The sequence below is a fragment of the Oryctolagus cuniculus genome, chromosome 18 (assembly GCF_964237555.1).
Source record: "Oryctolagus cuniculus chromosome 18, mOryCun1.1, whole genome shotgun sequence".
Lineage (NCBI taxonomy): Eukaryota > Metazoa > Chordata > Mammalia > Lagomorpha > Leporidae > Oryctolagus > Oryctolagus cuniculus.
This window is the reverse complement of record NC_091449.1, coordinates 17,488,776-17,511,489: the sequence shown is the minus strand read 5'-3', so window position 1 is coordinate 17,511,489 and position 22,714 is coordinate 17,488,776. Positions and strand designations below refer to the sequence as shown.

At 59.1% G+C, this 22,714-nt stretch overlaps 2 protein-coding genes across 2 annotated transcripts in view; both read right to left on the bottom strand.

The window, feature by feature from the left end:
- The window catches only part of LOC103347487 (TBC1 domain family member 3D), a 94,233-nt gene that overhangs the window by 36,955 nt on the left and 34,564 nt on the right, over nt 1-22,714 (bottom strand). Inside the window, exons 7-13 of the mRNA XM_070062359.1 lie at nt 14,669-21,658; nt 14,117-14,224; nt 10,991-13,035; nt 10,271-10,365; nt 9,835-9,900; nt 9,123-9,222; nt 8,596-8,748 (exon numbers count right to left, since the gene is read on the bottom strand). Coding sequence (XP_069918460.1) covers nt 8,596-8,748; nt 9,123-9,222; nt 9,835-9,900; nt 10,271-10,365; nt 10,991-11,063 — 487 coding nt within the window. The 5' untranslated portion in view covers nt 11,064-13,035; nt 14,117-14,224; nt 14,669-21,658. The remainder of the gene's footprint in view (nt 1-8,595; nt 8,749-9,122; nt 9,223-9,834; nt 9,901-10,270; nt 10,366-10,990; nt 13,036-14,116; nt 14,225-14,668; nt 21,659-22,714) is intronic.
- On the bottom strand, nt 12,922-16,384 carry LOC138846523 (USP6 N-terminal-like protein). The gene is made up of 6 exons (XM_070062535.1): nt 16,322-16,384; nt 16,086-16,171; nt 15,184-15,223; nt 14,669-14,746; nt 14,117-14,224; nt 12,922-13,035 (listed from the first exon to the last, which is right to left on the bottom strand). Exons 1-6 carry the CDS (start codon nt 16,382-16,384, stop codon nt 12,922-12,924), a joined length of 489 nt encoding a protein of 162 aa, XP_069918636.1.

The following is a 22,714-nucleotide window of genomic DNA, read 5'->3' as shown; positions in this document are numbered from 1 at the left end:
TAGAAAGAGAACAAGGTTGTGGAAAAAAGGAAGACTTAGTATGGTGCTGCCATATCGTCCCCATTGGGTGTCTGGGCCACTTTGGAGCAGAGCAGCTGGGGTTCAGGCTCTGTGGTCTGTAGGAACCCCAGAAGAGCCCAGGGAAGAGTTGGCCACGTTAAGTGGAAAAAGAAAGCAATGACTGATTACAATGACTTTGCATTTTGGGTCTGGATTTGCCACTCCTTTCCTGATGCGAAGACACCTAAAGCTTAAGAAAAACATTGGGGGCAGGCCCTTGGTGCAGTGGTAAAGCCGCTGCAGCCACGTCCTATATTAGAATACCTGAGTTCAGGCCGGCATCCTGGCTCACTAGGCTATTCCTCCGCCTTGCAGTGCTGGCACACCGGGTTCTAGTCCCTGTCGGGGCACCGGATTCTGTCCCGGTTGCCCCTCTGCCAGGCCAGCTCTCTGCTGTGGCCAGGGAGTGCAGTGGAGGATGGCCCAGGTGCTTGGGCCCTGCACCCCATGGGAGACCAGGACAATTACCTGGCTCCTGCCATCGGATCAGCGTGGTACGCCAGCCGCAGCAGTCACTGGAGGGTGAACCAACGGCAAAGGAAGATCTCTCTCTCTCTCTCTCTCTCTCTCTCTCTCTCTCCACTCTGCCTGTCAAAAAAAAAATTTTACTCTGAGATTCTTATAATAAATTTAACCCATTTTTTGTGGTTGTGGTTGGTGTGTTCTAATTTCAGTCACTCTCTTCTAAGGTTTTGGCTTACGTTTCATGGCTACTTTCAGTGCTCTCCCTTTTGCATGAGGAGTTACACTCTTGTTTCTGACTGATTTGTAACATCACACGCTGTCTTTAATTCTACCAGCTACTCTTGCACTGAAAAGCACTTGAACAGATATTTCTCTATTATCTCAGGTATTTACTCTGTCCTCTCATGTTTTTTCCTATTCTTTCTAGCACTACCCCTATATGTGAGAATATAGTCTGGAATAATTGAACAAAAACCACGTTATTTTTATCTTTAAAAGGTTGTTTTTAACAAAACAGGTTAAATTTTAATTTTTAACATTTGCAATGTCTTGTTTAAAAAAGATTTATTTATTTATTTGAGAGTCGGAGTTACACAGAGAAGAAGCAGAGGCAGGGAGAGAGAGGTCTTCCATCTGCTGGTTCGCTCCCCAGTTGGCCGCAACAGCCAGAGCTGTGCCAATCTGAAGCCAGGAGCCAAGAGCTTCTTACCAGTCTCCTGTCGCTGCCCCTCTTTGTGGAGGAACGACACAGGACCCTGCGCTGTTCTTTTGTCTGCTCGGCCCTCCCCGGGTTTGCTGCTGGTTCTTCCCGGGTTGGCTACCGTCCCTTCCACCTCTGTGGAAGGGCAGTTCCCCCTGCCACCTTCCCCACTTCCGCGGGGGAGCGGCACACCGCCGGCCGGCTCTCTCGGGGGCTGCACAGGTGTTCCTTCAGATAGATGTTCCTGGTGCATGTTGTCTCTCTCCTCCTTCATAGTCCTTTTCCGCCAATCCCAACTCTGCTACCCACACGCCGAGTACGCTGCTCTCCTCCAATCAGGAGCAGGTCCTACAGTTTATTGGTTGAACTGGAGGCAGCTGCGTAGAAGCTGTTTCTCCCTTCTCAGCGCCATATTGTGGGAGAGCAGATGCATAGAATAAGTCTTAATTCCAGTAACAGTCTAGTCCGAGTTGCTCCCCACAGTCTCCCATGCGGTGCAGTTTCTCAAGGGCTTGGGCCATCTTCTGCTTTCCCAGGCCACAGCAGAGGTGCTGGTTCCAGTCCCGGCTGCTCCACTGCCAATCCAGCTCTCTGCATGTTTCCATGTGGGAAACCCAGAGGAAGCTCCTATCTCCTGGCTTCGGATTGGAATAGCTCACTCTGTTGCGGCCAGTTGGGGAGTAAACCAGCAGATGGAAGACCTCTCTCTCTTTCTCTCTCTCTCTCTCCTTATCTTTCTATATAACTCTTTCAAATAAATAAATAAATCTTTAAAAAAAAAAAAAGAGAGGAGCTGGATTGGAACCAGTGCCCGTATGGGAGGCCGGCACTGCAGGCAGCGGGTTTACTCAATACGCCACAGTGCCAGCCCCTACAGTGTCTTTATCTAGAGCAATTATCCAGGCTGGCACCGCGGCTCACCAGGCTAATCCTCCACCTAGCGGTGCCGGCACACCGGGTTCTAGTCCCGGTTGGGGCACCGGATTCTGTCCCAGTTGCCCCTCTTCCAGGCCAGCTCTCTGCTGTGGCCCGGGAGTGCAGTGGAGGATGGCCCAAGTGCTTGGGCCCTGCACCCCACGGGAGACCAGGAGAAGCACCTGGCTCCTGCCATCGGATCAGCGTGGTGCGCCAGCCGCAGTGGCCATTGGAGAGTGAACCAACGGCAAAGGAAGACCTTTATCTCTCTCTCTCTCTTTCTCTCTCACTCTCACTGTCCACTCTGCCTGTCAAAGAAAAAAAAAAGAGTAATTTTGCAGACTCTCTCTCTCTCTCTCTTTCTCTTTCTATCTCTGCCTCTCTGTAACTACGCCTTTCAAATAAATAAATAAATAAATAAATATTTAAAAAGGAAAACAAAAAAACCAATATGTGATAGTCACAGAAAGAATTCTCTGGATCATGGGCTCTGAAGATTCTCCTGCTCAAAATACTATAGATGAAAAAACAAACAAAAAAGAAATACTATAGGCTTCTAAAAATTAATCAGAATCAAATATTTTGAATGAGCAGTGCATGGTAGAAGTCCTGATAATAAGTGTCAAAGTCAATTAATTATAGGAAGTAAGTCTGGATAATTACTCTATTTTTTTTCTTTGACAGGCAGAGTGGACAGTGAGAGAGAGAGAGAGAGAGGTCTTCCATCCACTGATTCACTCCCCAGATGGCCGCAACAGGCAGAGCTGAGCCGATCTGAAGCAAGGAACCAGGAGCTTCTTCTGTGCCTTCCACACGGGTGCAGGGGCCCAAGGACTTGGGCCATCTTCTACTGCTTTCCCAGGCCATAGCAGAGAGCTAGATCATAAGAGGAGCAGCTGGGACTAGAACCGGTGCCCATATGGGACACCGGTCCCTAAGGCCAGGGCGTTAACCCACTGGGCCACTGCGCTGGCCCCAATAATTCCTTTTTAAACACAGTAAGCTGGGGCTGGTGCTGTGGCTCTGGCGTAGTGAGTTAAAGCCTCCTCCTGCAGTGCTGGCATCCCATATGGGAGCCAGCTTGAGTCCCAGCTGCTCCACTTCCCATCCAGCGCTCTGCTATGGCCTGGGAAGGCAGTAGAAGATAGCCCAAGTCCTTGGGCCCCTGCACCTGCGTGGGAGACCAGGAAGAAGCTCTGGCTCCTGGCTTCGGATCGGCACACCTGTGGCTATGGGGGCCAGTTGAGGAGTGAACCAGCAGATCGAAGACCTCTGTCTCTCTTTCTCTCTCTGCCTCTCCTCTCTGTGTGTAATTCTGACTTTCAAATAAATAAACGAATCTTAAAAAAAAAAAAAAAAAACAGTAAGCTTATTTCAGTGCAAAAATTTCGAAAGTCACATGACTTTTTCATAAAATGCAGCTTCCACTACGTTTTTGAAGGTCTTTTGTGAATGTGTAGATATTGCCTCACATTAATTTTTTTTAAAAAAAGACTTATTTTATTTATTTGAAAGACAGAGTTAGAGAGATAGAGAAAGAGAGAGAGAGAAATGTCTTCCATCTGCTGATTCACTCCCCAAATGACCAAAATGGCCGGAGCTGTGCTGATTAGAAGCCAGAAGCCAAGAGCTTCTTCTGGGTCCCCCACGCAGGTGCAGAGGCCCAAGGACTTGGGCCATCTTCTACTGCTTTCCCAGGCCATGGCAGGGAGCTGGATTGGAAGCAGAACAGCCAGACTTGGCCAGCATCCATATGGGATGCCAACACCACAGGCCTGGGCTTTAAACCCACTGAGCCACAAGCCAGCCCCTCACATTTTTAAAAGTGCAGGTTTTACATGTCACAATATGTCAAAATTAGGGTCCATGTTGTGGCTTAATGGGTAAAGCTGCTGCCTGCTGTGCCGGTATCCCATGTGGGCTCCAGTTCCAGTCCCGGCTGCTCCACTTCCCATCCAGCTCTCTGCTAATGGCCTGGGAAAGCAGTGGAAGATGACCCAAGTGCTTGGGCCCCTGCACCCAAATGGGAGACCCAGAGGAGGCCCAGCTGCCATTGCAGCCATTTGGGGAGTGAACCAACGGACTGAAATTCTTGCTCTCTCTCTCTCTCGCTCGCTCTCTCTCTCTCTGCCTCTCTGTGACTCTGCCTTCCAAGTGAATTCAAGATTAAGCACTTTTGTTTTGTTTTGGCTGGAGGCACTCTATCACCAACAATGACAGAATACGGTTTGCTGGGCATCAGAGCAGAAAAGACACACAATTATTTCGAGCCCAGGGAGAACCCTGTGCCAAACAGGATTCACATCCGGCAACTGCTTTTGGCAAAGAAGCACCCAGAGCTGAGTGCCAGCTGCCCGTTGTCCACCTGTCCTCGGGGCTGGGAGCTTTCTCAGCCTGTCCTGGGTTTTCTGACCTTGCCACTCTAGGGGAGGCCTGGCCAGGGATGACCCAATGTCCCCTACACTGTGCTCTCTTTGGAGTTTGGACTAGGGTTGAGGAGTTTGGAAAGAAAACCAAAGAAATCAGGTCCCTTCTTGTCACCTGGCATCCAGGTGCATGACAGCTGTGGCTGACCACGGGTTATCACCAGAGGACTGTCCACATCTGTCAGGGAGGGGCAGTAGCTCCCCCTGCTGGAGCGGAGTCAGCCATTGACTACTTAGGGTCTCTCTCAGGAGTATTTTGTCTCTTCTCCATCCGTCTGCTTATGCAGTCATCTGTTTGTATCAGGATGCACTCACATGTGGGGTTTTATTCATGGTTATAACCTGATATTAAGTTACTCGTCTTGCTGCTCACCGGGTTCCAGATAAGAGCACAAGCAGCTGTCTCGGGCTCGCTTCTGCTAGCGTTTCCATGGACACCCTCGTCTTGTTGGAGCCAACACACTGTGCTCCTGCATCGGAGGCTGGGGGAGCTCTCTGGAGGGTCTAGGCAGAGCAGCACCGCCCCTTGGTGACCCGGCGTGTGGGCCTGTAGGGCTGCAGCCTCAGGGGCTGGAAGGGCTCGGGACAACTCAGTCTGGGGAGATGCCTCTCTCCCGATACCACCTGCTGGTGCTGATGGAGGCACAGGGCCCTTTAAACCGCCCAGGGGGTTCAAGGCTCAAGTTCAGAAAAAAAACTCCATTGCTGTGCTTACGCTGGTTTGCAGGTCATACTTGCTGCTTGTTATGTGAGTTTCCCAAGGCAATGAAAAGGTCGATCATCTTATCTCCTGCAACTTGGCTGCCATCAGACACCTAGAACAAGCCCCTATTCTACACCAAAAACTTCATATGGCAGAAAGCAACACAAAATCACTTTTCCCGGAGCTAACAATGAGCCAATGCAAACACCTAGTGCACTCTTGCAAGAATTGTGCCCCCTCGCCCCGTCAGCCCCACTGCTACAAGCAGGAGTGAACCCGCGAGGACTTGCTCCTAAGAAGCTCTGGCAAGTGGACTTCACCCACATGAACTCCTTGGGTCAACTTAAGTTTGTCCAAGTGGTGGGAGATACTTATTCAAAGGCTGTATTTGCAGCAGCCCAATCCGGAGAAAAGGCTAGAAATGTGATAAAGGCGGTTAAGTCAGCCCTGCTGGTCCTCGGTGTCCCCTGGACAATAAAGCCTGATAACGGGCCAGCGTATACACCACAGGAATTTAATTCCTTCCTGAGGTCCTGGAACATACAGTGTGACACAGGTATCCCATACCTGTGAGAGACATGCGGGGTCAAGCCAGGGATGCTGCAGCCACGGCCGCCCAGGTCTAGGGGAGAGCACAGAGGTGACACAGGCCCTCCAACCACGGCTGTTCCTATTGTGCTGATCTGTCCCAGAGGTCACGGGCACTCACAGCTGCTGCTCTCCCACCCTGACCCAGTTCCCACAGGGCACAGCTGAATCTCAGGCATTGCCTGCAGGGTCCTGAGTGGGTCTCTGCCTGGGGCTGGGGGCTGTGGAGCTGCCTACGCTCTCCAGGAACACGGGGAAGCTTGCTGCCGCTGGGCACCGGGGTCACAAACTGGAGCAAACTCCTTTCCATGGAACAATTTAATACAGGCTCAGCACCACCTGAGGGTGGCGGTGGGGGAGGGGGCGGGGAGGAGAGTACAGTGGCTCCTGGCACGGCTGTTGTCTTCCAGTGTCAGGGTGTCCTGGCCCCAGGAAGAGCCTGGGCGGTGGGGGCTCAACCGAGTGCATAGGATGCCGTGAAGACACACGGAAGGCTGCTGCCCAGCCTGGGCAGGACAGATGCTGGACTCGGCCTCTCTTCTAGGAGGCACCCATCATCCAGGTGCCCCACAGAATAAGAGGTAAGGAGGCCTCTGGCCAGGGAGGGCACGCGGGCCTGGTCTCCCAGCCCAGGGCTGGCTCTGGCCGGCTCCAGCCCGTGACTGTCCCCAGAGTGCATGGGGCTGCCATGCCAGTAGGGGGGAGTCTTCAGCTGTGGCCCCCAGGCGGGGACAGCCTGCATGGGCCCTGGTTCTGGGGGCTCCGAGGCCCGTGGAGGAGCCCACATCCACAGGCCCTCCCGGCTGCCAGCGTCGGAGGAGTCGTCCTCCCTGTGCTCTGGCCCGCTCAGGTTAGGGAGACTGGCGCACTGGCACAGGCCTCCCCACCTCGAGCACTTTGGAGACTCCGTGGGGCTGGCAGAACCTGGAGACTCTGCGGTCCCCACAGGGGAGCCCAGGCCGAGGGGCTCTGGGCTGCCTTCCCAGCTCTCCTCCTCCTCCATGCCTTCCCTCTTGGTGATGCGGAGGCCAAAGCTTCCTGGAGGACGGATCATCACTGCACGGGTAGCGGGACCCCTGGTCTGCTCCCACACTGCCACTGTGTCCTGAATGGTGATTTTGGCCTTCGGAGCAGTGGGGGCAGGAACGTGCATCTGGGGGACGCGTGCCTGCCCCAGGGGCCTGCTGCACTGTTCGATGGCCTTGGCTGGAAGAAGAAGAGACGCGGTTTGCTTCTCCACAGCCCCCGTCTGGCCTGCAGGGTGCCTGCCCCGACCTCACCCTGGGGTCCCCATCACCACGTGTGACGCTGAGGACTCTTCCAGGCTGCTGGCCCCAGACGGGAGGGTGTGTGCAGCCCGGGCCAGGGGAGCCCTGGGACACCACCGGCTCCTCCTGCACAGCCCCACAGGGTGGATGGCCCTGAACTCCTTGCCTCACTCTCATCTCTGGGGACCCAGGCACCAACTCAGGACCCCGTCACCTACCCCACCTGACCTGCTGCGCCCTAACAGTGCATTGGCTGATTTCCCGCATCTGAGTCCCTCCTACATGGCTGGAAAGGAACTGAGCCTAAGATGATGGGGGTGAGAGCTGGGGCTGTGGGGCAGACATGGAGTCCGGTTCAGGACTTGGGGACAGGGAATGCAGTTTCTAAAGAGGTGGCAGGGGTGCCCTGTGTCCTCTGCCCCTGGGCCACTGTCTCTTTCCTGGTGAGACTGGGCTGTCACCACTACTGTCCCATGAGCACCCAAGGAGGCAGCACCTGGAGGCACAGTGGGGCCTCCCCAGTGCCTGGACAGCCTGCACCTGGGCCCCCACTTAGAGCCTCTAGAGCTGGGACAAGCCCATCTCTGCTCTGCATGGGGACCCAGGCGCTCAGGTCCATGATGGCAGCAGCAGCAGGGGATGAGCATGGGGACCCCTCCCCACTAGAGCCCAGAAGCCAGCGATGCTCCGGGTCCCGCTGCCTTCTGTTGGCCCGAGGCTAGGGCTGCAGAGCCCACACTCTTGTTTTCTGCCGCGGGGCCCCCAGCCCTGCCTCTGTGCCCAGCCCTGCTTGCAGGAGTGCACTCGGCCCCCACAACTGGGCTCAGGGCACCTGGGCCTTCCAGGGGTTCTCAGATGGCTGAAGGGGATCCAGTGCCGGTAGCCTTTACATCACTGCACAGGGTCTCCCACAGCCCCACCTCCCTCTAGCCCTGCCCACATGCAGGTGGGAGCCCCGCCCACCCCTGTCCTAGGAGGGTCCTGTGTGCAGACAGCTGTGGTCATCGGGCCAGGAGCCTGTGTGGGGTCAGTTGGGGAGGGGCCCCCTGGGCAGGCAGGGCCACTTCTCATCTTGCTGGAGTGGGGGTCCAGCTGTGCTCCAGGCTCCTGGGGGCACTGAGCCAGGGCACCTGCTCCAGACCTGGGCAGGGTAGCTCAAGGCGGGGCCTCCAATCCACTCCAGAGTGGGGGTCAGCCGAGGAGCCAGAGCCACAAATGTCCTGAGGACAGCTCCACGGCCCGGCCCCAGAGTGGTGGGGGGAGAGCCGGCACCCACAGGAGGATTCTGGGAAGCTGCCCGAGGCCCTGCCAGGCCATGCTGACAGAGCTTCAGAAAGCAGAACTGCTGAGCCCGGGGAGGACAAGGAGGACCAGGAAGAGGTGAGGCCCTGGGCGGGGATGTCAGGGCCTGGCACTCCCACTACTGACTCCCCCAAGGGAGCATGGGATGGGGCTGTGTGCTGGACTCACCTTCGGGAGGCAGGAGGCACTGGAGCTTCCCCAGCTCACGCATGGAGGCCCGCAGCTGCCTGATGACTGCGTCCTCGCTCAGAGACCAGGCCTGCTTCAGGGTCACCTGCAGGAACTCCCGGAGGTGGTCCCGGGGCATCTTCAGCAGGCGCTCTAGACATGGGGGTGGGTGTCAGGCTGGGAGGGGCCCTAGGGATGGCGCAGCCACCATGGCTGCTCCAAGCCCTGTCCCAGCACCAGACATGGGCTGCAGACACCCTTGGACACCCTTGGGTGTCACGCCAAGCACTAGAGGGACTGCTCAGGGGCCAATTTCCAGTGCGATGACCCTGGCCACTTCTCCTTGTGGTCTGTGGGGGCCTGGGATTGGGGATGCAACAGGGGGATTCTCAGTGCCCTCCTGAAGGGAACCCAGGCCTCCCCAACCCCCTCATCCCTCCCTCAAGCCCTGCTCACGAGGGACAGGCAGGGGACCCCCAGCTCCTCCGTCCCCAGCACCCGGGCCTCTGTGGGCCCTGAGGACTCACTGTTATGGATCTTGAGGGCCGTGTATGCCATGGCCGGGAGCACGTGCTCGCCCTCCAGGATGTATATATCCCATATTCTCAGAGCCAGGGGGAACGGCACCTGGGGACAGAGGCATTGGAGGACCCGCCCATCAGGGCCTCAGCAGGGCCCACAGGGGTGGGTGTGCAGTGTCACTCCCCTAGGACAGAGGGAGACTCCAGGAGGCTGATCACACAAGAAGGCCAGAGCTCCTCCTGGGAGGGGAGGGGAGGCCATGCCTCATGGCCACATCCCTGCCCACTCAGCGAACCAGACCCACAGAGGATGACCATGTCCTGTCCTGGACCCTGGGGGTCTGCACACTTTGGAAGCCACACTGGAGATGCCAGACACCCCAGGGACCTGGGGAGGGCTCAGCCCTTGGGCTGTGCTGCCACCAGCCTCTGCCTCGGGGGGTCTATGGATCTCCTGCCTCTCACTGTAGGGCTCTGGCCTTTGCCAGGCTCTCAGGATGGGTCCTGGTGGGACCTGTCCCCTCCTTGCTGGCTCTGAGGCTCAGCCTCAGCTTGGACCACCCTTAGCAGGGCTGGACAGGGCCTGCCTGGTCTGCACAGCAGGCTCCCTCCTGTGTCTGCTGGGGCTGGGGGAGCTCAGAGTCACAGGCCACCAGCACCAGAGAACCAGGCACTGGGGCAGGAGCTTCCCTGGGCAAGGGGTCCCCGGGGCACTTACCCCATCCAGGAAGCACTGGATGTACCAGTGGGCGGTGGAGTCCTCCAGGCACACACCCTCCTTCTCCTAAGAAGAGGCAGAGGCAGAGGGGGCTCAGGGCCCAGGGCCCAGGGCCCAGGCCTGACTCCCTCTAATCTGAGCCCTGGGGCAGAGCCCCTGGGTGCAGGAAGCCCAGCAGCAGGGGCATCCCCCCTCCCAGCCATGCAGGTTCCTGAAGGGACACAGGTCCCTCCTTCCACTCTGCTCTGGGGACAGCATCTCCCTTCAATCTACGCCAACTCTGGGGGACCAAGTGCTGGACAACAAACCAACACCCAAGCTGCCGTGGACCCCCGTAACCAAGGAAAGTTTTGGTGAGGACGTGGCCTCCCCTGGCTCAGGAAGCAGTCCCATGAGCCCAGAGCCCCCAAGAGGAGAAAGGAGATGCTTAACTTACCAGGTGTTTCTCCAGGGAGGGGAGCACGCGATGCACAATGAGCCCCAGGTGTTGCTGGAATCGCTCCAGTTTGGGGGTGTTTGGTTTGTAGAAACCTGAGTAGAATCAGCCACACCCCCACGTGAGAGCCTCCTCCTAGGAAGGCTGGAGAGCCCCAGGCCTGGGTGGGGTGCTTCTGAGCACTGAGGGTCAGGGGAGGCTGGACCAGGGGCAGGTGGGGATGAACGTGGCCAGGGCAGAGGATCTGCTTGGGAGGTGGGTGCAGGTGGGTGACTGTGTGCAGCCCAGGCCTGGCTGCCCCCTGGAGCCCGCTGGGGTGGGTGCAAGTCAGACTGGGTGCCTCCTGACCATTCCAAGACTCAGGAGCGAGGAGGGGTGACCCTACAGGGGATGCTGCCTTCCACAAGTTCCCTGGGTGTGGCTCTGTGCTTGAGAGTTGTGTACAGACGTGTGAGGCAGAAGAGTCAGAATCGACCTGAGTCACTGGACAAGGACAGGACCCCTTGTTCTGAAGGTTCTCACACCCAGGATGGCCATGGCCAAGCTGCAGGGCCTTTGGGTGGTGGTAAAAGAAGGGGGCTGGCTCAGTCTGGGAGGCCTCTGCCAGCCCTGGCTTCCTGGGAGCCCCCCCCACACTGTGACACTGTCCTGCACATTCAGGAGCCAGTGAGGGCCGTGCACGGACTTGCATGCACTGGGCCCCACACGCCATCCACCTACCGTGCATCGCGTGCTTCCTGCTTTCCATGAGCTGCACCAGGGCCCAGAAAGTGTCCTCCTCGGGCATATACATGAGCAACAGTGCCACCACATGGCTCAGACCCTGGCTGTAGCCCACCTCCTGCAAGATCCCAGAATACCTTTAGGAGACCTCCCCTGGCAAGAATGATATCCTAGGATGGCCCACCTCTCAGGCAGATCAGGGTCACCCACTGAAGGGTCCAGGAAGATTTAGGCACAGGGAGCCCCTGTGCCTGAATCCTGCCACTTGGTGTCAGCTGCCCAAGAATTGGAGCCCAGAGAAGTTCTCCAAGTTCCTGGAGGGAATCCTGCAGGGCCTGAGCTTAGGCAGCACAGGGGGAGAGCTCAAGTATGGACACCTGTTACCCCCAAGATGTCAGCATGGGCCAGGTTGCTGTGGGAATCCAGATCCATGCCCATGGAAGCTTCTGGACCCCTGAGCTCTGCAGGTGAGCCGGTGGCCCTTTCTCACATGAGGAAGAAGTAAGCCAGGAAGTGCTACCAGGACCGGAACAGGAGGTGTGCCTCTGGCATGGGTGCAGGCCTGGGCTTCCTGAATGCCAGGCCCCCCTGGGAACCAGGGCACCAGGCAGGGTTGGCCAGTGGCAGGTCAGGGGGGTGGGGATGTCCAGGCCTTGCTGGGTCACCCATGGAGCCCTGCGCCTGCTCCACTCATGGGAAAGTCTGAGTGGGTGGTTGTGGCAGTGGCGCTGTACAGAGTGGGATTCAGGCCCATGGGTCCAACCACAGGGCTGGTGGGTGTAATGGCATCAGTGGGACCCAGAGCAAAGTCGTACACCTGATCTGCCCTGCCTTCGCCCCCCGCCCCACTGCGTGGAATGCTAGTCCTGGGAGGGGCATCCCAACATGGCCAAGCTCCTGGGGTCTGGAGACCAGCCCAGGAGAAGGCTGCCTTTCTCCTCCCAGAACTTGAGGTTGGGTCCAAGAGGCTCAGAGCCTGGCCTCCACTGCTCTTCCTCAGAGCTGTGGATGAGCGAGGCCCCCTCAACCCAGGCTGGGATCTCTGTGACCAGGGGTGCCCTACAGGGACTGCCGGGATAGCACCTGCGCTATGATCCCAGAATACTCACGGGATTGTAGACGGAATAGGCCATCAGTATGTGGAATAAGGCCTGTTGGCTGGAAGAGAGAGGACAGAGGCCGTGTGTCTTGTGCTGCCGAGGCTCTCAGTGCAGCTCTGCCTAACAGAGCCTGACAGCCACACGCAGGGCCCGTGACACTCTGCTCATGTGCAGTGACGTCGTCAGGGCACCTGCGTGTTGTCCACCATGTGGGTGAGCGCCGCCTGCAGGGACACGCACACCTCCCAGGGCGCAGTCACGTGCACTTTCATTTCCCAGGTGGGTGTTCAGGGCACAGGTGAGCGTCCCACTGTGGGAGTGCAGTCCCGTGGGTCCAAGCTGTGGAGAGTCAGCCTCCCATGCACGTTCAGCCTTGTAGGGAGCAGCACCCGGCGTCCTCAGTGGTTCTATTTCCCCCATTCCCACAGCTGTGCGCTGGTGCCCCTTTGTGGTGTAGGGAATAAGCGTGTGTTCATGCGCTGAGGAGGTGAATTGTGTGTGCGTTCATGAAGGGTCCCCCCCGAGCCTGTGTTCCCGGGGTACTGGGGGGCTGCCCACTGCTTCCTTGTGACTGAGTTGAAGGGCTCCTTGAATATTCTGGAAACAACACCTTTATTAGATAGATTGCTACTATTGTCTCCCCTGGTGTTTCTTTTCATTTCAGTCTCTCCACAGTGTCTTGGGAAAGTTTGTGTACTATAGAAAAGGCAAGTTTGTTTTCTGTGCTCAATGAACTGTTTTAGGCTTGCACCCAATCTTCCCTAGGGACCCCATGTGCCCCAGGACCCTTGCTCCTCCCACCCGCGGGTCCTCCCCAGCCCAGAGGCCTCACTTCATTCCGTAACGTTCCCGGAACATGAGGTGGTTTCTGAAAGTCCATGCGATGGCGGAGTCGATGTGATGGAAGTGAGTGGCGCCCAGCCTGGCCAGCTCTTTCATCTCCTGCAGGGCAGGGACAAGGGGGGGGCAGCCTCAAGAACTGCACAAGCCCCATTGCCACACAAGGACCTCAAGTCCACGTCAGCTCTTCTGGCTGACAGGGAGTTCCCTGCAAGTGCTCATTCCTTTCTGGGTCCCACCTTGAGGGAGGGTCATGGGCTCCCTAACTTGCCTCAGTGCCCACGTAACCCTGACGGTCAGCAGCAGACAGGGGCTCTGAAAGGTCCCTGTGCACTCCCCCTGCCTGCCTCAGCTCTCAGCATGATGTGGTCTGCCCCCAGCCAGGCTTCTGAGCCTCCTCACTGGCATCTCATGCCCTGCCCTCCAGGAGTCAGCCACAGCCTGACCACTGCTCCATGCTGCCCCCTGCTGGAGGGGCCCATCTCCATCTCGACATTGCAAGCCGCCCTTGGCTTGGAGCTGAGCCTGGGCAATGACTGTCTCCAGGCCCAGCTCCCAGGGCCAGCCCCAGACTGCAGACTTGGGGGAGGCAGGGTGGGCCACACAGCTGGGCCCTGCTCCCTGATGGCAGCCAGGGGCCATGAGAGCCAGCTGCAGCTGACAGCCCTCTGCCCACACCAGTCCTCACTCCCTCCTTTCCCAGAAGCATTGAGAGCTGTGTGACCATTGGAGCGGCCTCTCCAGGCAAGGGCAATGCCAGGGGCTGCAAGTCCATGTGAAGGCAGGGCCAGCTGTGGGCAGGCCTAGGTGAGGGCCGGCCAGCTGCGGGCAGGCCATGTTAGCACAGAGCCTGTGGGGCTCCCTACCTCACACCATTGTGATCTCATCCTGGGAGACCCCCGCCCATCAGGGACCAGCAAGTCCTCTCTTCTGGCCGTATGCCAAGCTGCCCAGGTGAGCTCAGCAGAGAGCAGGTTAAAGCCTCTGGCACAAAACACACCTGTCCAGTCCCAGCTGGGTCTGAGGAGACGTGGAGGAGGCACTGACTAGGATCTAGGGAGAGGAAGGCAGGATGGGGAGGAGGCTCCTGAGGGCTCAGTGAGGGACGGTCCTCCACGGAGACTCAGGCTCCTGAGCAGGCCCGAGCAGGCCGGGCCCCCTTGGGCTGAGTGCAGAGCCGTACCGCGTATTTGCCCGGGTTCTGGGCCTTCCTCTTGTCCACCTCCAGCATCACAGCCCACACCTTCCCGCGCACCTGGGCAGGGATGCCTTTGTAGATTCTGCGCTGAAACTACAGGAAAGAGGAGGCTCTGGTGAGTGCTGAACGTGGCCACTCGTGGAGGCAGCGCAGGGTGAGACAGCAGAGGGAGAAGCCAGGGGCTCCCTGTGTATTGGCAGAGGGAGGATCTGCCCAGATGGGGGCCTTATGACCCACAGTGACTGGAGGACCAAGGGCTCAGGGGCACCGGCTCTGCCGTGTACGGAGTGGCCGCTACAGGGCTCCTGGAACCACGCCTGCCCTGCATCCGGGATTGTCTTCAGCAGTGACTTCAGATTTTCTACCAGGACAGTGTCCTGTGTGTATGGGGAGGTGTGCCCATGACCTGTGTCTCTAGGGACTGGACAGTTGCCCCTGGGCATCTGAGAGGCAGGCGGTGCCTGGCACAGGAATGGGCACTGCTCAAACCCCAATTCAGCTCTCAGTGTTCCCGAGGGGCCCTCATCGCCACGGTACCTTGTCACTGCCGCGGTATTTACTATGGTTCTTGATCATCTTTATCCACTTCTGGATCCTTCTTACCTCCTGTTTACGCTGGAAAACGAGACAGGATGGCGTGAGCCCAGCTTGGGGCTCTGAGAGGGGCCCTCGGATGCAGCTCAGGAGCTCTGTGGGCGCTCAAATGGAAGGAGCCAGAAAAGGCACAGACCGTGAGCCCCAGATCTTCTGTCTGGGGGAGCATCGGTGGCCTGGCCTCTGACCCGAGCTGCCCCTTCGTCAAGGAGAGCCCCTGAGCTCCAGCCAGGTCACTCCCAACCATGCCAATGAGTCAGGGCGGCCGACAGCAGACACCCCTGAGCTGCGGCTCACTTCTGGGACAGGTGAGTGTGGTAAGATGTCAGCAGGTGCCGTATAAGTACCGCATCGCGGGACCTTATGGCGCTCCCACTCACCACTGCCGAGCCCCACGTGCCCCCTCTGCCCAGCTCTGCTTCCAGATGACTGGCCCATGGCCAAGGACTTGTCCTTACCTTTGCCCCCGGGGTGCTGTCTTGGGGCAGCTTCTGCTCACTGGAAAGCAAGGGAGGCGGAGAGGTGAGGACAGGACCACAACAGGCACCGCGACCTCCCTAGTGGGCCAGGGAAGGACCAGCTTCATCCTCTCAGCCCAGGGGACTGAGATGGGGAGGGAGGGGCTGGTGACCATGAGCACAGGGAGCCTAGGGCCAGGCAGGGGCCCTTGCTGCCAGTGGGGGGCTCCAGGCCTGTCAGAGGTCCACCTTCGTGGGTGTGTGGCAGCCCCCCACAGCGGTTGGGGGGTGGCTGTCCTGAGCAGGGCCAGACTGCCCAGGGCTGAGGCAGCTATATCCCCACATCAGCTCTGCCCAGGACGTCACCCTGGAACTGACCGAGTCCGAGTGACCTGCCTGAGAGATGCTCAGTGCTGTGAGTGTGCACCTGGGGCTCGAGGCACCTGGGACCCCTACACCCCTCAGGGTCCCCCACTGCCCACCCTCCCCCCTGTGCCCTGGCCTCCTGAGGTCATGTGCCCCACCTCACCCCTCCTCTGTCAGCCCGGACCCTGGCCATCTCTCCACCACTCTGCTCCTGCTTATTCTCCAGGTTCTGGCACAACATGGAGGCAGAAGCCCTTATCCCCGTGCTAAGGTGGGCTGCTGAGTCATGCCAGAGATGGCCCGAGATGGCTCCATCCCTCCAGGTCACCGGAGCCCACCCTCCAGCCACGGGGCCTCTCTCCCCGACATCTGTGGGAACAGCCTCCATGTCCGACTCCTGCCCCCAAATGCTGACCAGTGCCTGCCTGTGACCACAGCTGGGCTCAAGGTCGGGGCCGGGGACAGGTGTGCCGCCTCATGTTGGGGTTTCTGACCCCAGTCCCGCCCTGGGGTGAGCTGGGGTGTGGAGGACTCACTGCAGGAACCCAAGCCTGTCTGGGACGAGGCAGCCGCCCTCATCGTCCTCTTCTTCGGGCACCAACAGTGCCGCTCCTCGGCGTCCCTGCAGCCGAGAGGGGACCCGGATGAGAAGTCACTGGGGAAATGTCCACCTGCCCCCTCCCCCGTGTCCCCAGGGAGGCTGGGTCTGGCTCTCACAGGCACAGTCCTTGAGGCAGGGCCCCACCTCCTCCCCCAGCACCCTGGCCAGTACCTGCTCATATTTATTGATGAGCTCTGCTCGCTCCTGGGCCCTCCGGGACCTCAGGGCGTTCATATCCAATCTGTAAGACACACACGCACATGGGAGCCAGTACTGGGGAGCCCACAGGAATGCTGCTTTGAGGGCTGTCCCCCTGGTCAGAGGTGGGGCAGCCACACAGCCAGGCAGGCGGGCACCTGGTGGCCGGGTCCTTGGATTATGACTTGTGCAGAGCTCATTGACTACGGACGGTTGGGGAAGGACAGCCCCCACCTTGCCTCCCCTGCCCTTGGAAAGGATGCTCCTCCCCCAGGCTGGCAGCCACGTGTCCTCCAGGGGGCCCAAGTCCCAAGTCTACGGGGCTCCCTGGCCTGCTCCCAGCTCCCGCATCTCTGGGGCTCTCAGAGCCGGCCTCCCTGCCCACCTGATACCAGCTGACCCGACACCTAGTCTTGAACCCGTGTCCAGACACAGACTCACACCCAGGCCCATTCAACACTGGTGACCAGCAGAGCGGGAGGAATGAGACGACTGTGTACACGCTCTGCACACAGGGGCAGCACTCAGAGCTCCACCACATCGCCCATGGAATCCGGTGTGGGAGACCAGGGCCGCCCCCCTGGCGGGACCTTCCCCACGCCACAGCTCATTAGAGCAAGTGCCACTCACCTCCATCGGGAATCCATGTGATTCTCTGAAATGCGCCTGCTGCCTACACTACCAACTGGTCAGTTGGGCAGTAGACGCACTACTGGCCTCTGGTCGCCTCCCAGCCCAGAGTGCGCATCTCAGTGACTGTGACATCACAGAAGCCTGCCAGCCAATCCCTAGTGGCTCTGCTGTGGCAGGGCTCAGGGTCCTCAGGCCTGGCTTCATTAAAGGTCACCACAAGTGGGGCCTGTGTTCTCCCCAGGGCCCAGGTGAAGAGGGCAGGGCTCTGGCAGAACTGCCCCGGAACCAGGGGTGCCAGGGCCCTCTGCCACCTGCCGTCACGGTCCCAAGTCTCAGGCAACCGGCACCTCCCGCCCCTCCTTTCTGCCTCTGCAATTGTATTACAGCCCAACTGTGAAGGCCTCTTTCTTAGAACAGAAGGTCGCATAGGGAGTCCCACATAGACCTGTCCCCACACTCCGGGGCTGCCCTGCCATGACCTGAACTGAGACTCCCGGGGGAGCAGCCTCCTGTCCTACCACAGGCCCCACCCCAGCACTGCCACCCTCTGCTGCCCCTCCTGCTCTGTTCCAGCCCTTCTTCCCTGGAGTTGTAGGAGGTGGACACAGGGGTCCTCTGGGATGGAGGCAGGGGAGCCTCCCGCTGAGCACCTCAAGCCAGTGTGGCCCAGCCTGTCCAGAGTGGGAACCAGGGCCCTGTCCTGGACACGGGCCAGGGCTTCAGGCACAGAGCACTGAGAACTCCTGGGCACCAGCACCTGAGCCGCATGCTGGTAACACCGGGCTGCTGCTGACCATCAAAACAGGGACAGCACGCGTCAGGCCGCAGGCAGGAGTAGCCACAAGCCCGCGGCTCCCCGGGGTGCTGATCGCAAGGTTGCTCCCCCTGGGAAAGTGGCTCAGCCCTCCCCCAGCACCTCCTTGGTCCTGGGCCCCACACTGCCCCTAGGCTGCCACCTTGGGGCCACAGTCGGTTCTTTTCCCTTCAAGGGCCCACTGCTCTGCCTCCCTGCCCACTTCCCCTGCCCTGGCATGGAGACCACAGGGTGCAGGGCCCTGGTCACCCACACACCTGCTGGCCTCCTCTGTGGAGTGTGAATGAGTGCACCGCTGTGTCGTGTCCAGAGATGCTGTCCAGCAACACTTGGGTTTTAACTGATTCTTTTATTCCCCCTCCCCACTCAGCTTCTCAGCTTTAAATTGCATTGTAAACTCTTTGGAAGACTCACAAAGTGCTGTAAAATAACACAGCGAGTGCTGAATGGGGACCACTCAGCTTCAGCAGTGTAATGTTCCTAATTGGGTGGAAGACGCCCATTCGTTTTCCTTTCTCTGCCTGAGTTCAAACTCCAGATGCCTAGGCTTAGTGTTCTCCACATTGCATTTTCCTTCACTGGGGGGGAGGTTTGTTTCCCAGAGTCCGTGTGCAGGGAGCATGGGTGCATGGGCCCCAACCCAGCTCCTGCATGGACTGATGCTGACCTCCTGGGGTGGCTTAGGGTGCACAGGGGTGAGTTCCCATTGTTGTTGCTACAAATGTTTCCTTATCATCAAGGTGTTGTTACATATGTTTAATTCATGGATCTTGGGGGGTGGTTGCTTCCATCCACTGTTCCCCTCAGCATGGGCCTGCAGTGGCCAGTGGCTGAGGCCTTAAAATAAATAAATCTTTAAACAATAAAAATTAAAGTTCAAAATAAAAGCAAGTTCCTCTACTTCTCTCCCTCTTTCTCTCTACATCTTTGACTCTACCCGCCTCTCCCTGCACCCCCATGGGATGTTGGCCACCATGTTGGATGCAGCACGAAGGCCCTCCAGAGACGTGAGCCAATCAGCTCGTGTGGCTTGGACATCGCCCCAGTCTGTGGGATTCTGTCACAGCAGCAGAGAGCGGACCGAGACACCTGGTGTCGCCTGTGTCCTCACTGCACATAGATTTGCATCTGTCAGACGGAGTCTGGTGGGACACAGCCCCAGGGTCCCAGAGGTGGGGTAATGAGGGGGTCTCTGCTCCCCAAGCCCTCCCGTCCCCTGGGCTCCCTTTCACTCCTGCAGAGGCAGGGGTCCCCCATTGCTCCTCTGTGGAGAGAGCTCAGTGAGCACAAAGAGCAGGTCTCCCCTGGGGTAAGTGCTTTAGACAGAGTTTGTGGCACCAAGAGGGGTGTGGGACCTTTAAGAGGTGGGCAGAGTAGGAGGTTGCTAGGTGAGATGGGGTGGGGCCCTGGGAAGGCATGAGTGCTGGGCTCCCAGAATCAGGGCTGGGCCAGCCAAAGGCAGGAAATGCATCTGGGTCTCCCTCCCTCCTGGGTGATGGAACCCCAGTGCTTGGACCACCACCTGCAGGTGCCACCTGAACCCCCGAGTGTGCATTAGTGGGGAGCTGGAATGGCAGCCAAGGAGCTGGGAGTAGAACCAGGCCCTCTGACTGGGGATGTGGGCACCCCAATCCGGGACTTCACCACTGCCTGGAGCGCCCACCCCGACCTCTTCTCTCTGTGAAGCCAGCCCAGGTACAAGTGTGGGAGAAACAGGAAAAGAATCAGCCCACCCTGCCCCCCTCCAGCAAGCCACCGGTGACAGGAGCGGCCGCTGTCTGGGCCTCCCAGCAGCTCCTTGGTCACCAGGATGACACAGATGTTTCTCCCGAGACAGCCCTGTGCCGAGTGCCCTCAGTGAGTTGTGACAGAGCAGGGGGCAGGTGGCAGATCCAGGCCCAGAGGGCACAGACAGGCGTGTGGGGGGCCTGAGACAGGCGGCAGCATCATGACCACAGGGCTGAGCCACCGCAGACACCCAGACCCTGGGCCCACTGTGCGGGAGACCCCACGCGGGGTGTGTTTGCGGGGTCACAGCTGCGTCCACAGTTGGGGGTTGGCACTGGGACCAGCTGAGGCACGAGAGAGGATTTCTGGATCATGGCCAGGGCCGTTCATGCCCCTGACCTTTAGGTCCTTCTGTCTGGTCAGGGACCCCTTCCCACCCCTTATGTCCCTTGGGCCTGGAGGTGGGAGGTCTCATATCCATCTATAGGTGGGCACCACTGCCACCGTGCACGGCCACAAAATGAGCAGCCGAGCGGGTCTCCCTGCAGAGGGCGGGACAGCAGAGTGGCAGCTGCTGTGCAGTTGGGCACGCGCCCCGGCTCTGAGCCGCAGTGTGCTCACGGTGACGCTGGGACTCTCACTGCCGCTCTGAAGCTGGCTAGCCGGCTACGCCTGGTCAGTGAAGCGTGTGTCCTGCGGATCTCGGCCATGCCGACGGAGACCACACCCCCCCCACCCCGCCCCACACTGCACCCCTGCAGGAACAACACGGACAGCCCTGGATCCAGCCGCCACTGGCAGTCACGGCAGCCGGCCCCGCTGCACCGCCCGCCTCCCACACCCACGCCCGGTGTCCGGTCCAGCACTGAGCAGACTCTGTGCAATGCGGGCTTTTATTGTTGCCTCCTCCTTTGAGAGGCCGCCAGTGCGCGGGGCTGCACCTGCTGAGAATGTAGGCCCAGGGTGGCCCTGGGTCTTCTGGCCAGGAGGGCTCCCTTAACAAAGAGGATCTGAGAAGATTTTACTCTGCAAAGAGAAGTCGGGACACCTGGTGAGGCCGGGGCCTAGAGACACCTGCAGGGCACAGGCACAGGGCACTTCCTGGGGAGGAGCTGCAGCCTGGCACTGGATCTGGGCAGCTGAAGTCAGATCCTCTCCTACACCCTGGGTGCCTGAGGAGCTCTCCTAAAAATCCCTCCCTTGATGAGGAATGAGGGGGAGGTTCTCTGTGGGGGGTGCAGGCGAGGCTGGGACAGGCAGGGGCTACACAGAAGGCCTGGCAAGGTGGCAGTGGCACCGGGGGCCTCCAGGAATGCACAGACCCCAGTCCGCTGGCCCCTTCTGTCTCTGGCACACTTGCAGCCTAGCAGTACCCGTCCCCAACTGTGCTCCACCTGCAGTCAGGGTTTGGTCTGCTTTTTCCCCAGCTGTCGCCAGGCCCGGGAGGACAGGAAGGGCTGTTGGAGGTCTAATTCCAGGGTCCAGAGCCCCAGATGGCCGTTTGGGGTCCAGGGAGAAGGAAACATGAGGTCTGGGGGTGGAGGAGGGCACCTGAGGGGTCAGGGTGAGTTAGTGAGATTTGAAGGCAGACAGCACCCAGTGGTCACCGCTTGGAGAAGATTCGACTCGGGCGCTGGAGAGGCTGTGGCCAGGGAGGCCAGAGCTGAGATTTTACACAGAGGCAGGGCTGCCGTGGGGACAGCGGCCCTGGAGGGTCTTGGGCCTGCCTGGGGGAGCTGAACAGCCATGGAGCCCAGGGCTCCGGGTCCACACAGTCTCCCTCCCTGTCCTTTCCCGCACCATGGGGGGGGGGGGCGGCCCCCAACTCTGCATCCTCATCTGGAGGTTCTTCCCACAGAGTCCCAGGCTGGGCTGTGGTGGGCACGAGCAGTGCCCCTCCCCAGGGCCCTGGAAGGAGCCGGTGTTGGGCCAGGCCCAGCTGGACTCACCACAGCACTGATCGCGTGCCCCTTCTCCTCTGCTGTCAGTTTCCCATCACGCACTGCTTCAGCGCCAGGGCGTTTTGCAGCACTAGCGGGTCACTTTGGTAATTTTGCACATAGGAAATATACTCATCGGAGGGTCCTGACAGAAATTCATAAACAGCTGTCTGCACAGCCGGCAGATGTCACAATCTGAAGAGAAATGGAAGGCATGGGTCATGGCAGGTGCGTCCCTTCACCCGCCCTGGGAGCCAGCACTGCCCTGGAAAGCTGGCCCCTGCCCCCAGAGCACCCCCAGCCCAGGCGTCCGTGGCTGGCACCCACTGGCAAGAGAGAACAGGAGCCAGGCAGCGCCGAGCAGCACCAGGCAAGCAGCAGGCTTCATGGTGCAGGGACAGCCGCTGCCATCGCGGGGCCCTTTATACCTGCTCTGTGTCCCCAGTGGGACAGGAGGGGCCTGTCCTCCCGGGGATGGGGGGCTCCACGCCCAACCCAGGCCACAGCTTGCATGACCTGCAGTTGCAGAGGGCGCACGTGTGTGTGTGTTGATACTGGCCAAGTCCAGCCCTGGATTAACACAGGGCTTAGCTCCTTCTCCCTCTCTCTTCCCAGGGACCTGACCATGGGCCCATGCCTGGGTGCAGGGAAGGCGCAGAACCAGTGGAAACCCTGCCTGGGCAAGGGGAGAAAGCACCACACAGGGCCTCTGGAGCCCTGGGCCAGCTCAGCCTCTCGCACCTTGGCTGGGACCCTGACGACTGGCTGCTGTGACTATGGGAACTGCAGGAGACCCAGTGCCAGTGTGGCGGGCAGGCCGGAGTACAGCTCCTCTGCTTCTCTCTTGCACTCATGGCCCTGAAGGCTAGGGGACACGGGGTAGACCAGTTGTCTCTAAACACCTACTTGGCATTTGACCACATTCTGTTCTTTGGGTGTCAAGGACCCTGACTGGGCTGGGAGAGACGCCCAGGTCCTTGTCTTCCCGTGGGGAGAACAGAACCAGGACACACACAGAAGTGCAGCCTTGTCAAAAGGCAGGGGTCGTGCACGACTTCTCCATCTCTTCCCGCACCTGTGCTCCCCGAAAGACGCCCCAGGGGAGCCCAGCTCCCTTCTGTCCCTGGCTTCCCCGCACACACCCTCTCCCACCCTGCTGCCTCTGCCACCTCCTGCCCCAGTCTCCCTCCCTCCATGGCCTCCTTCCATTTTTTTTTTTTTTTTAATTTATTTGAAAGCCACAGTTGCAGA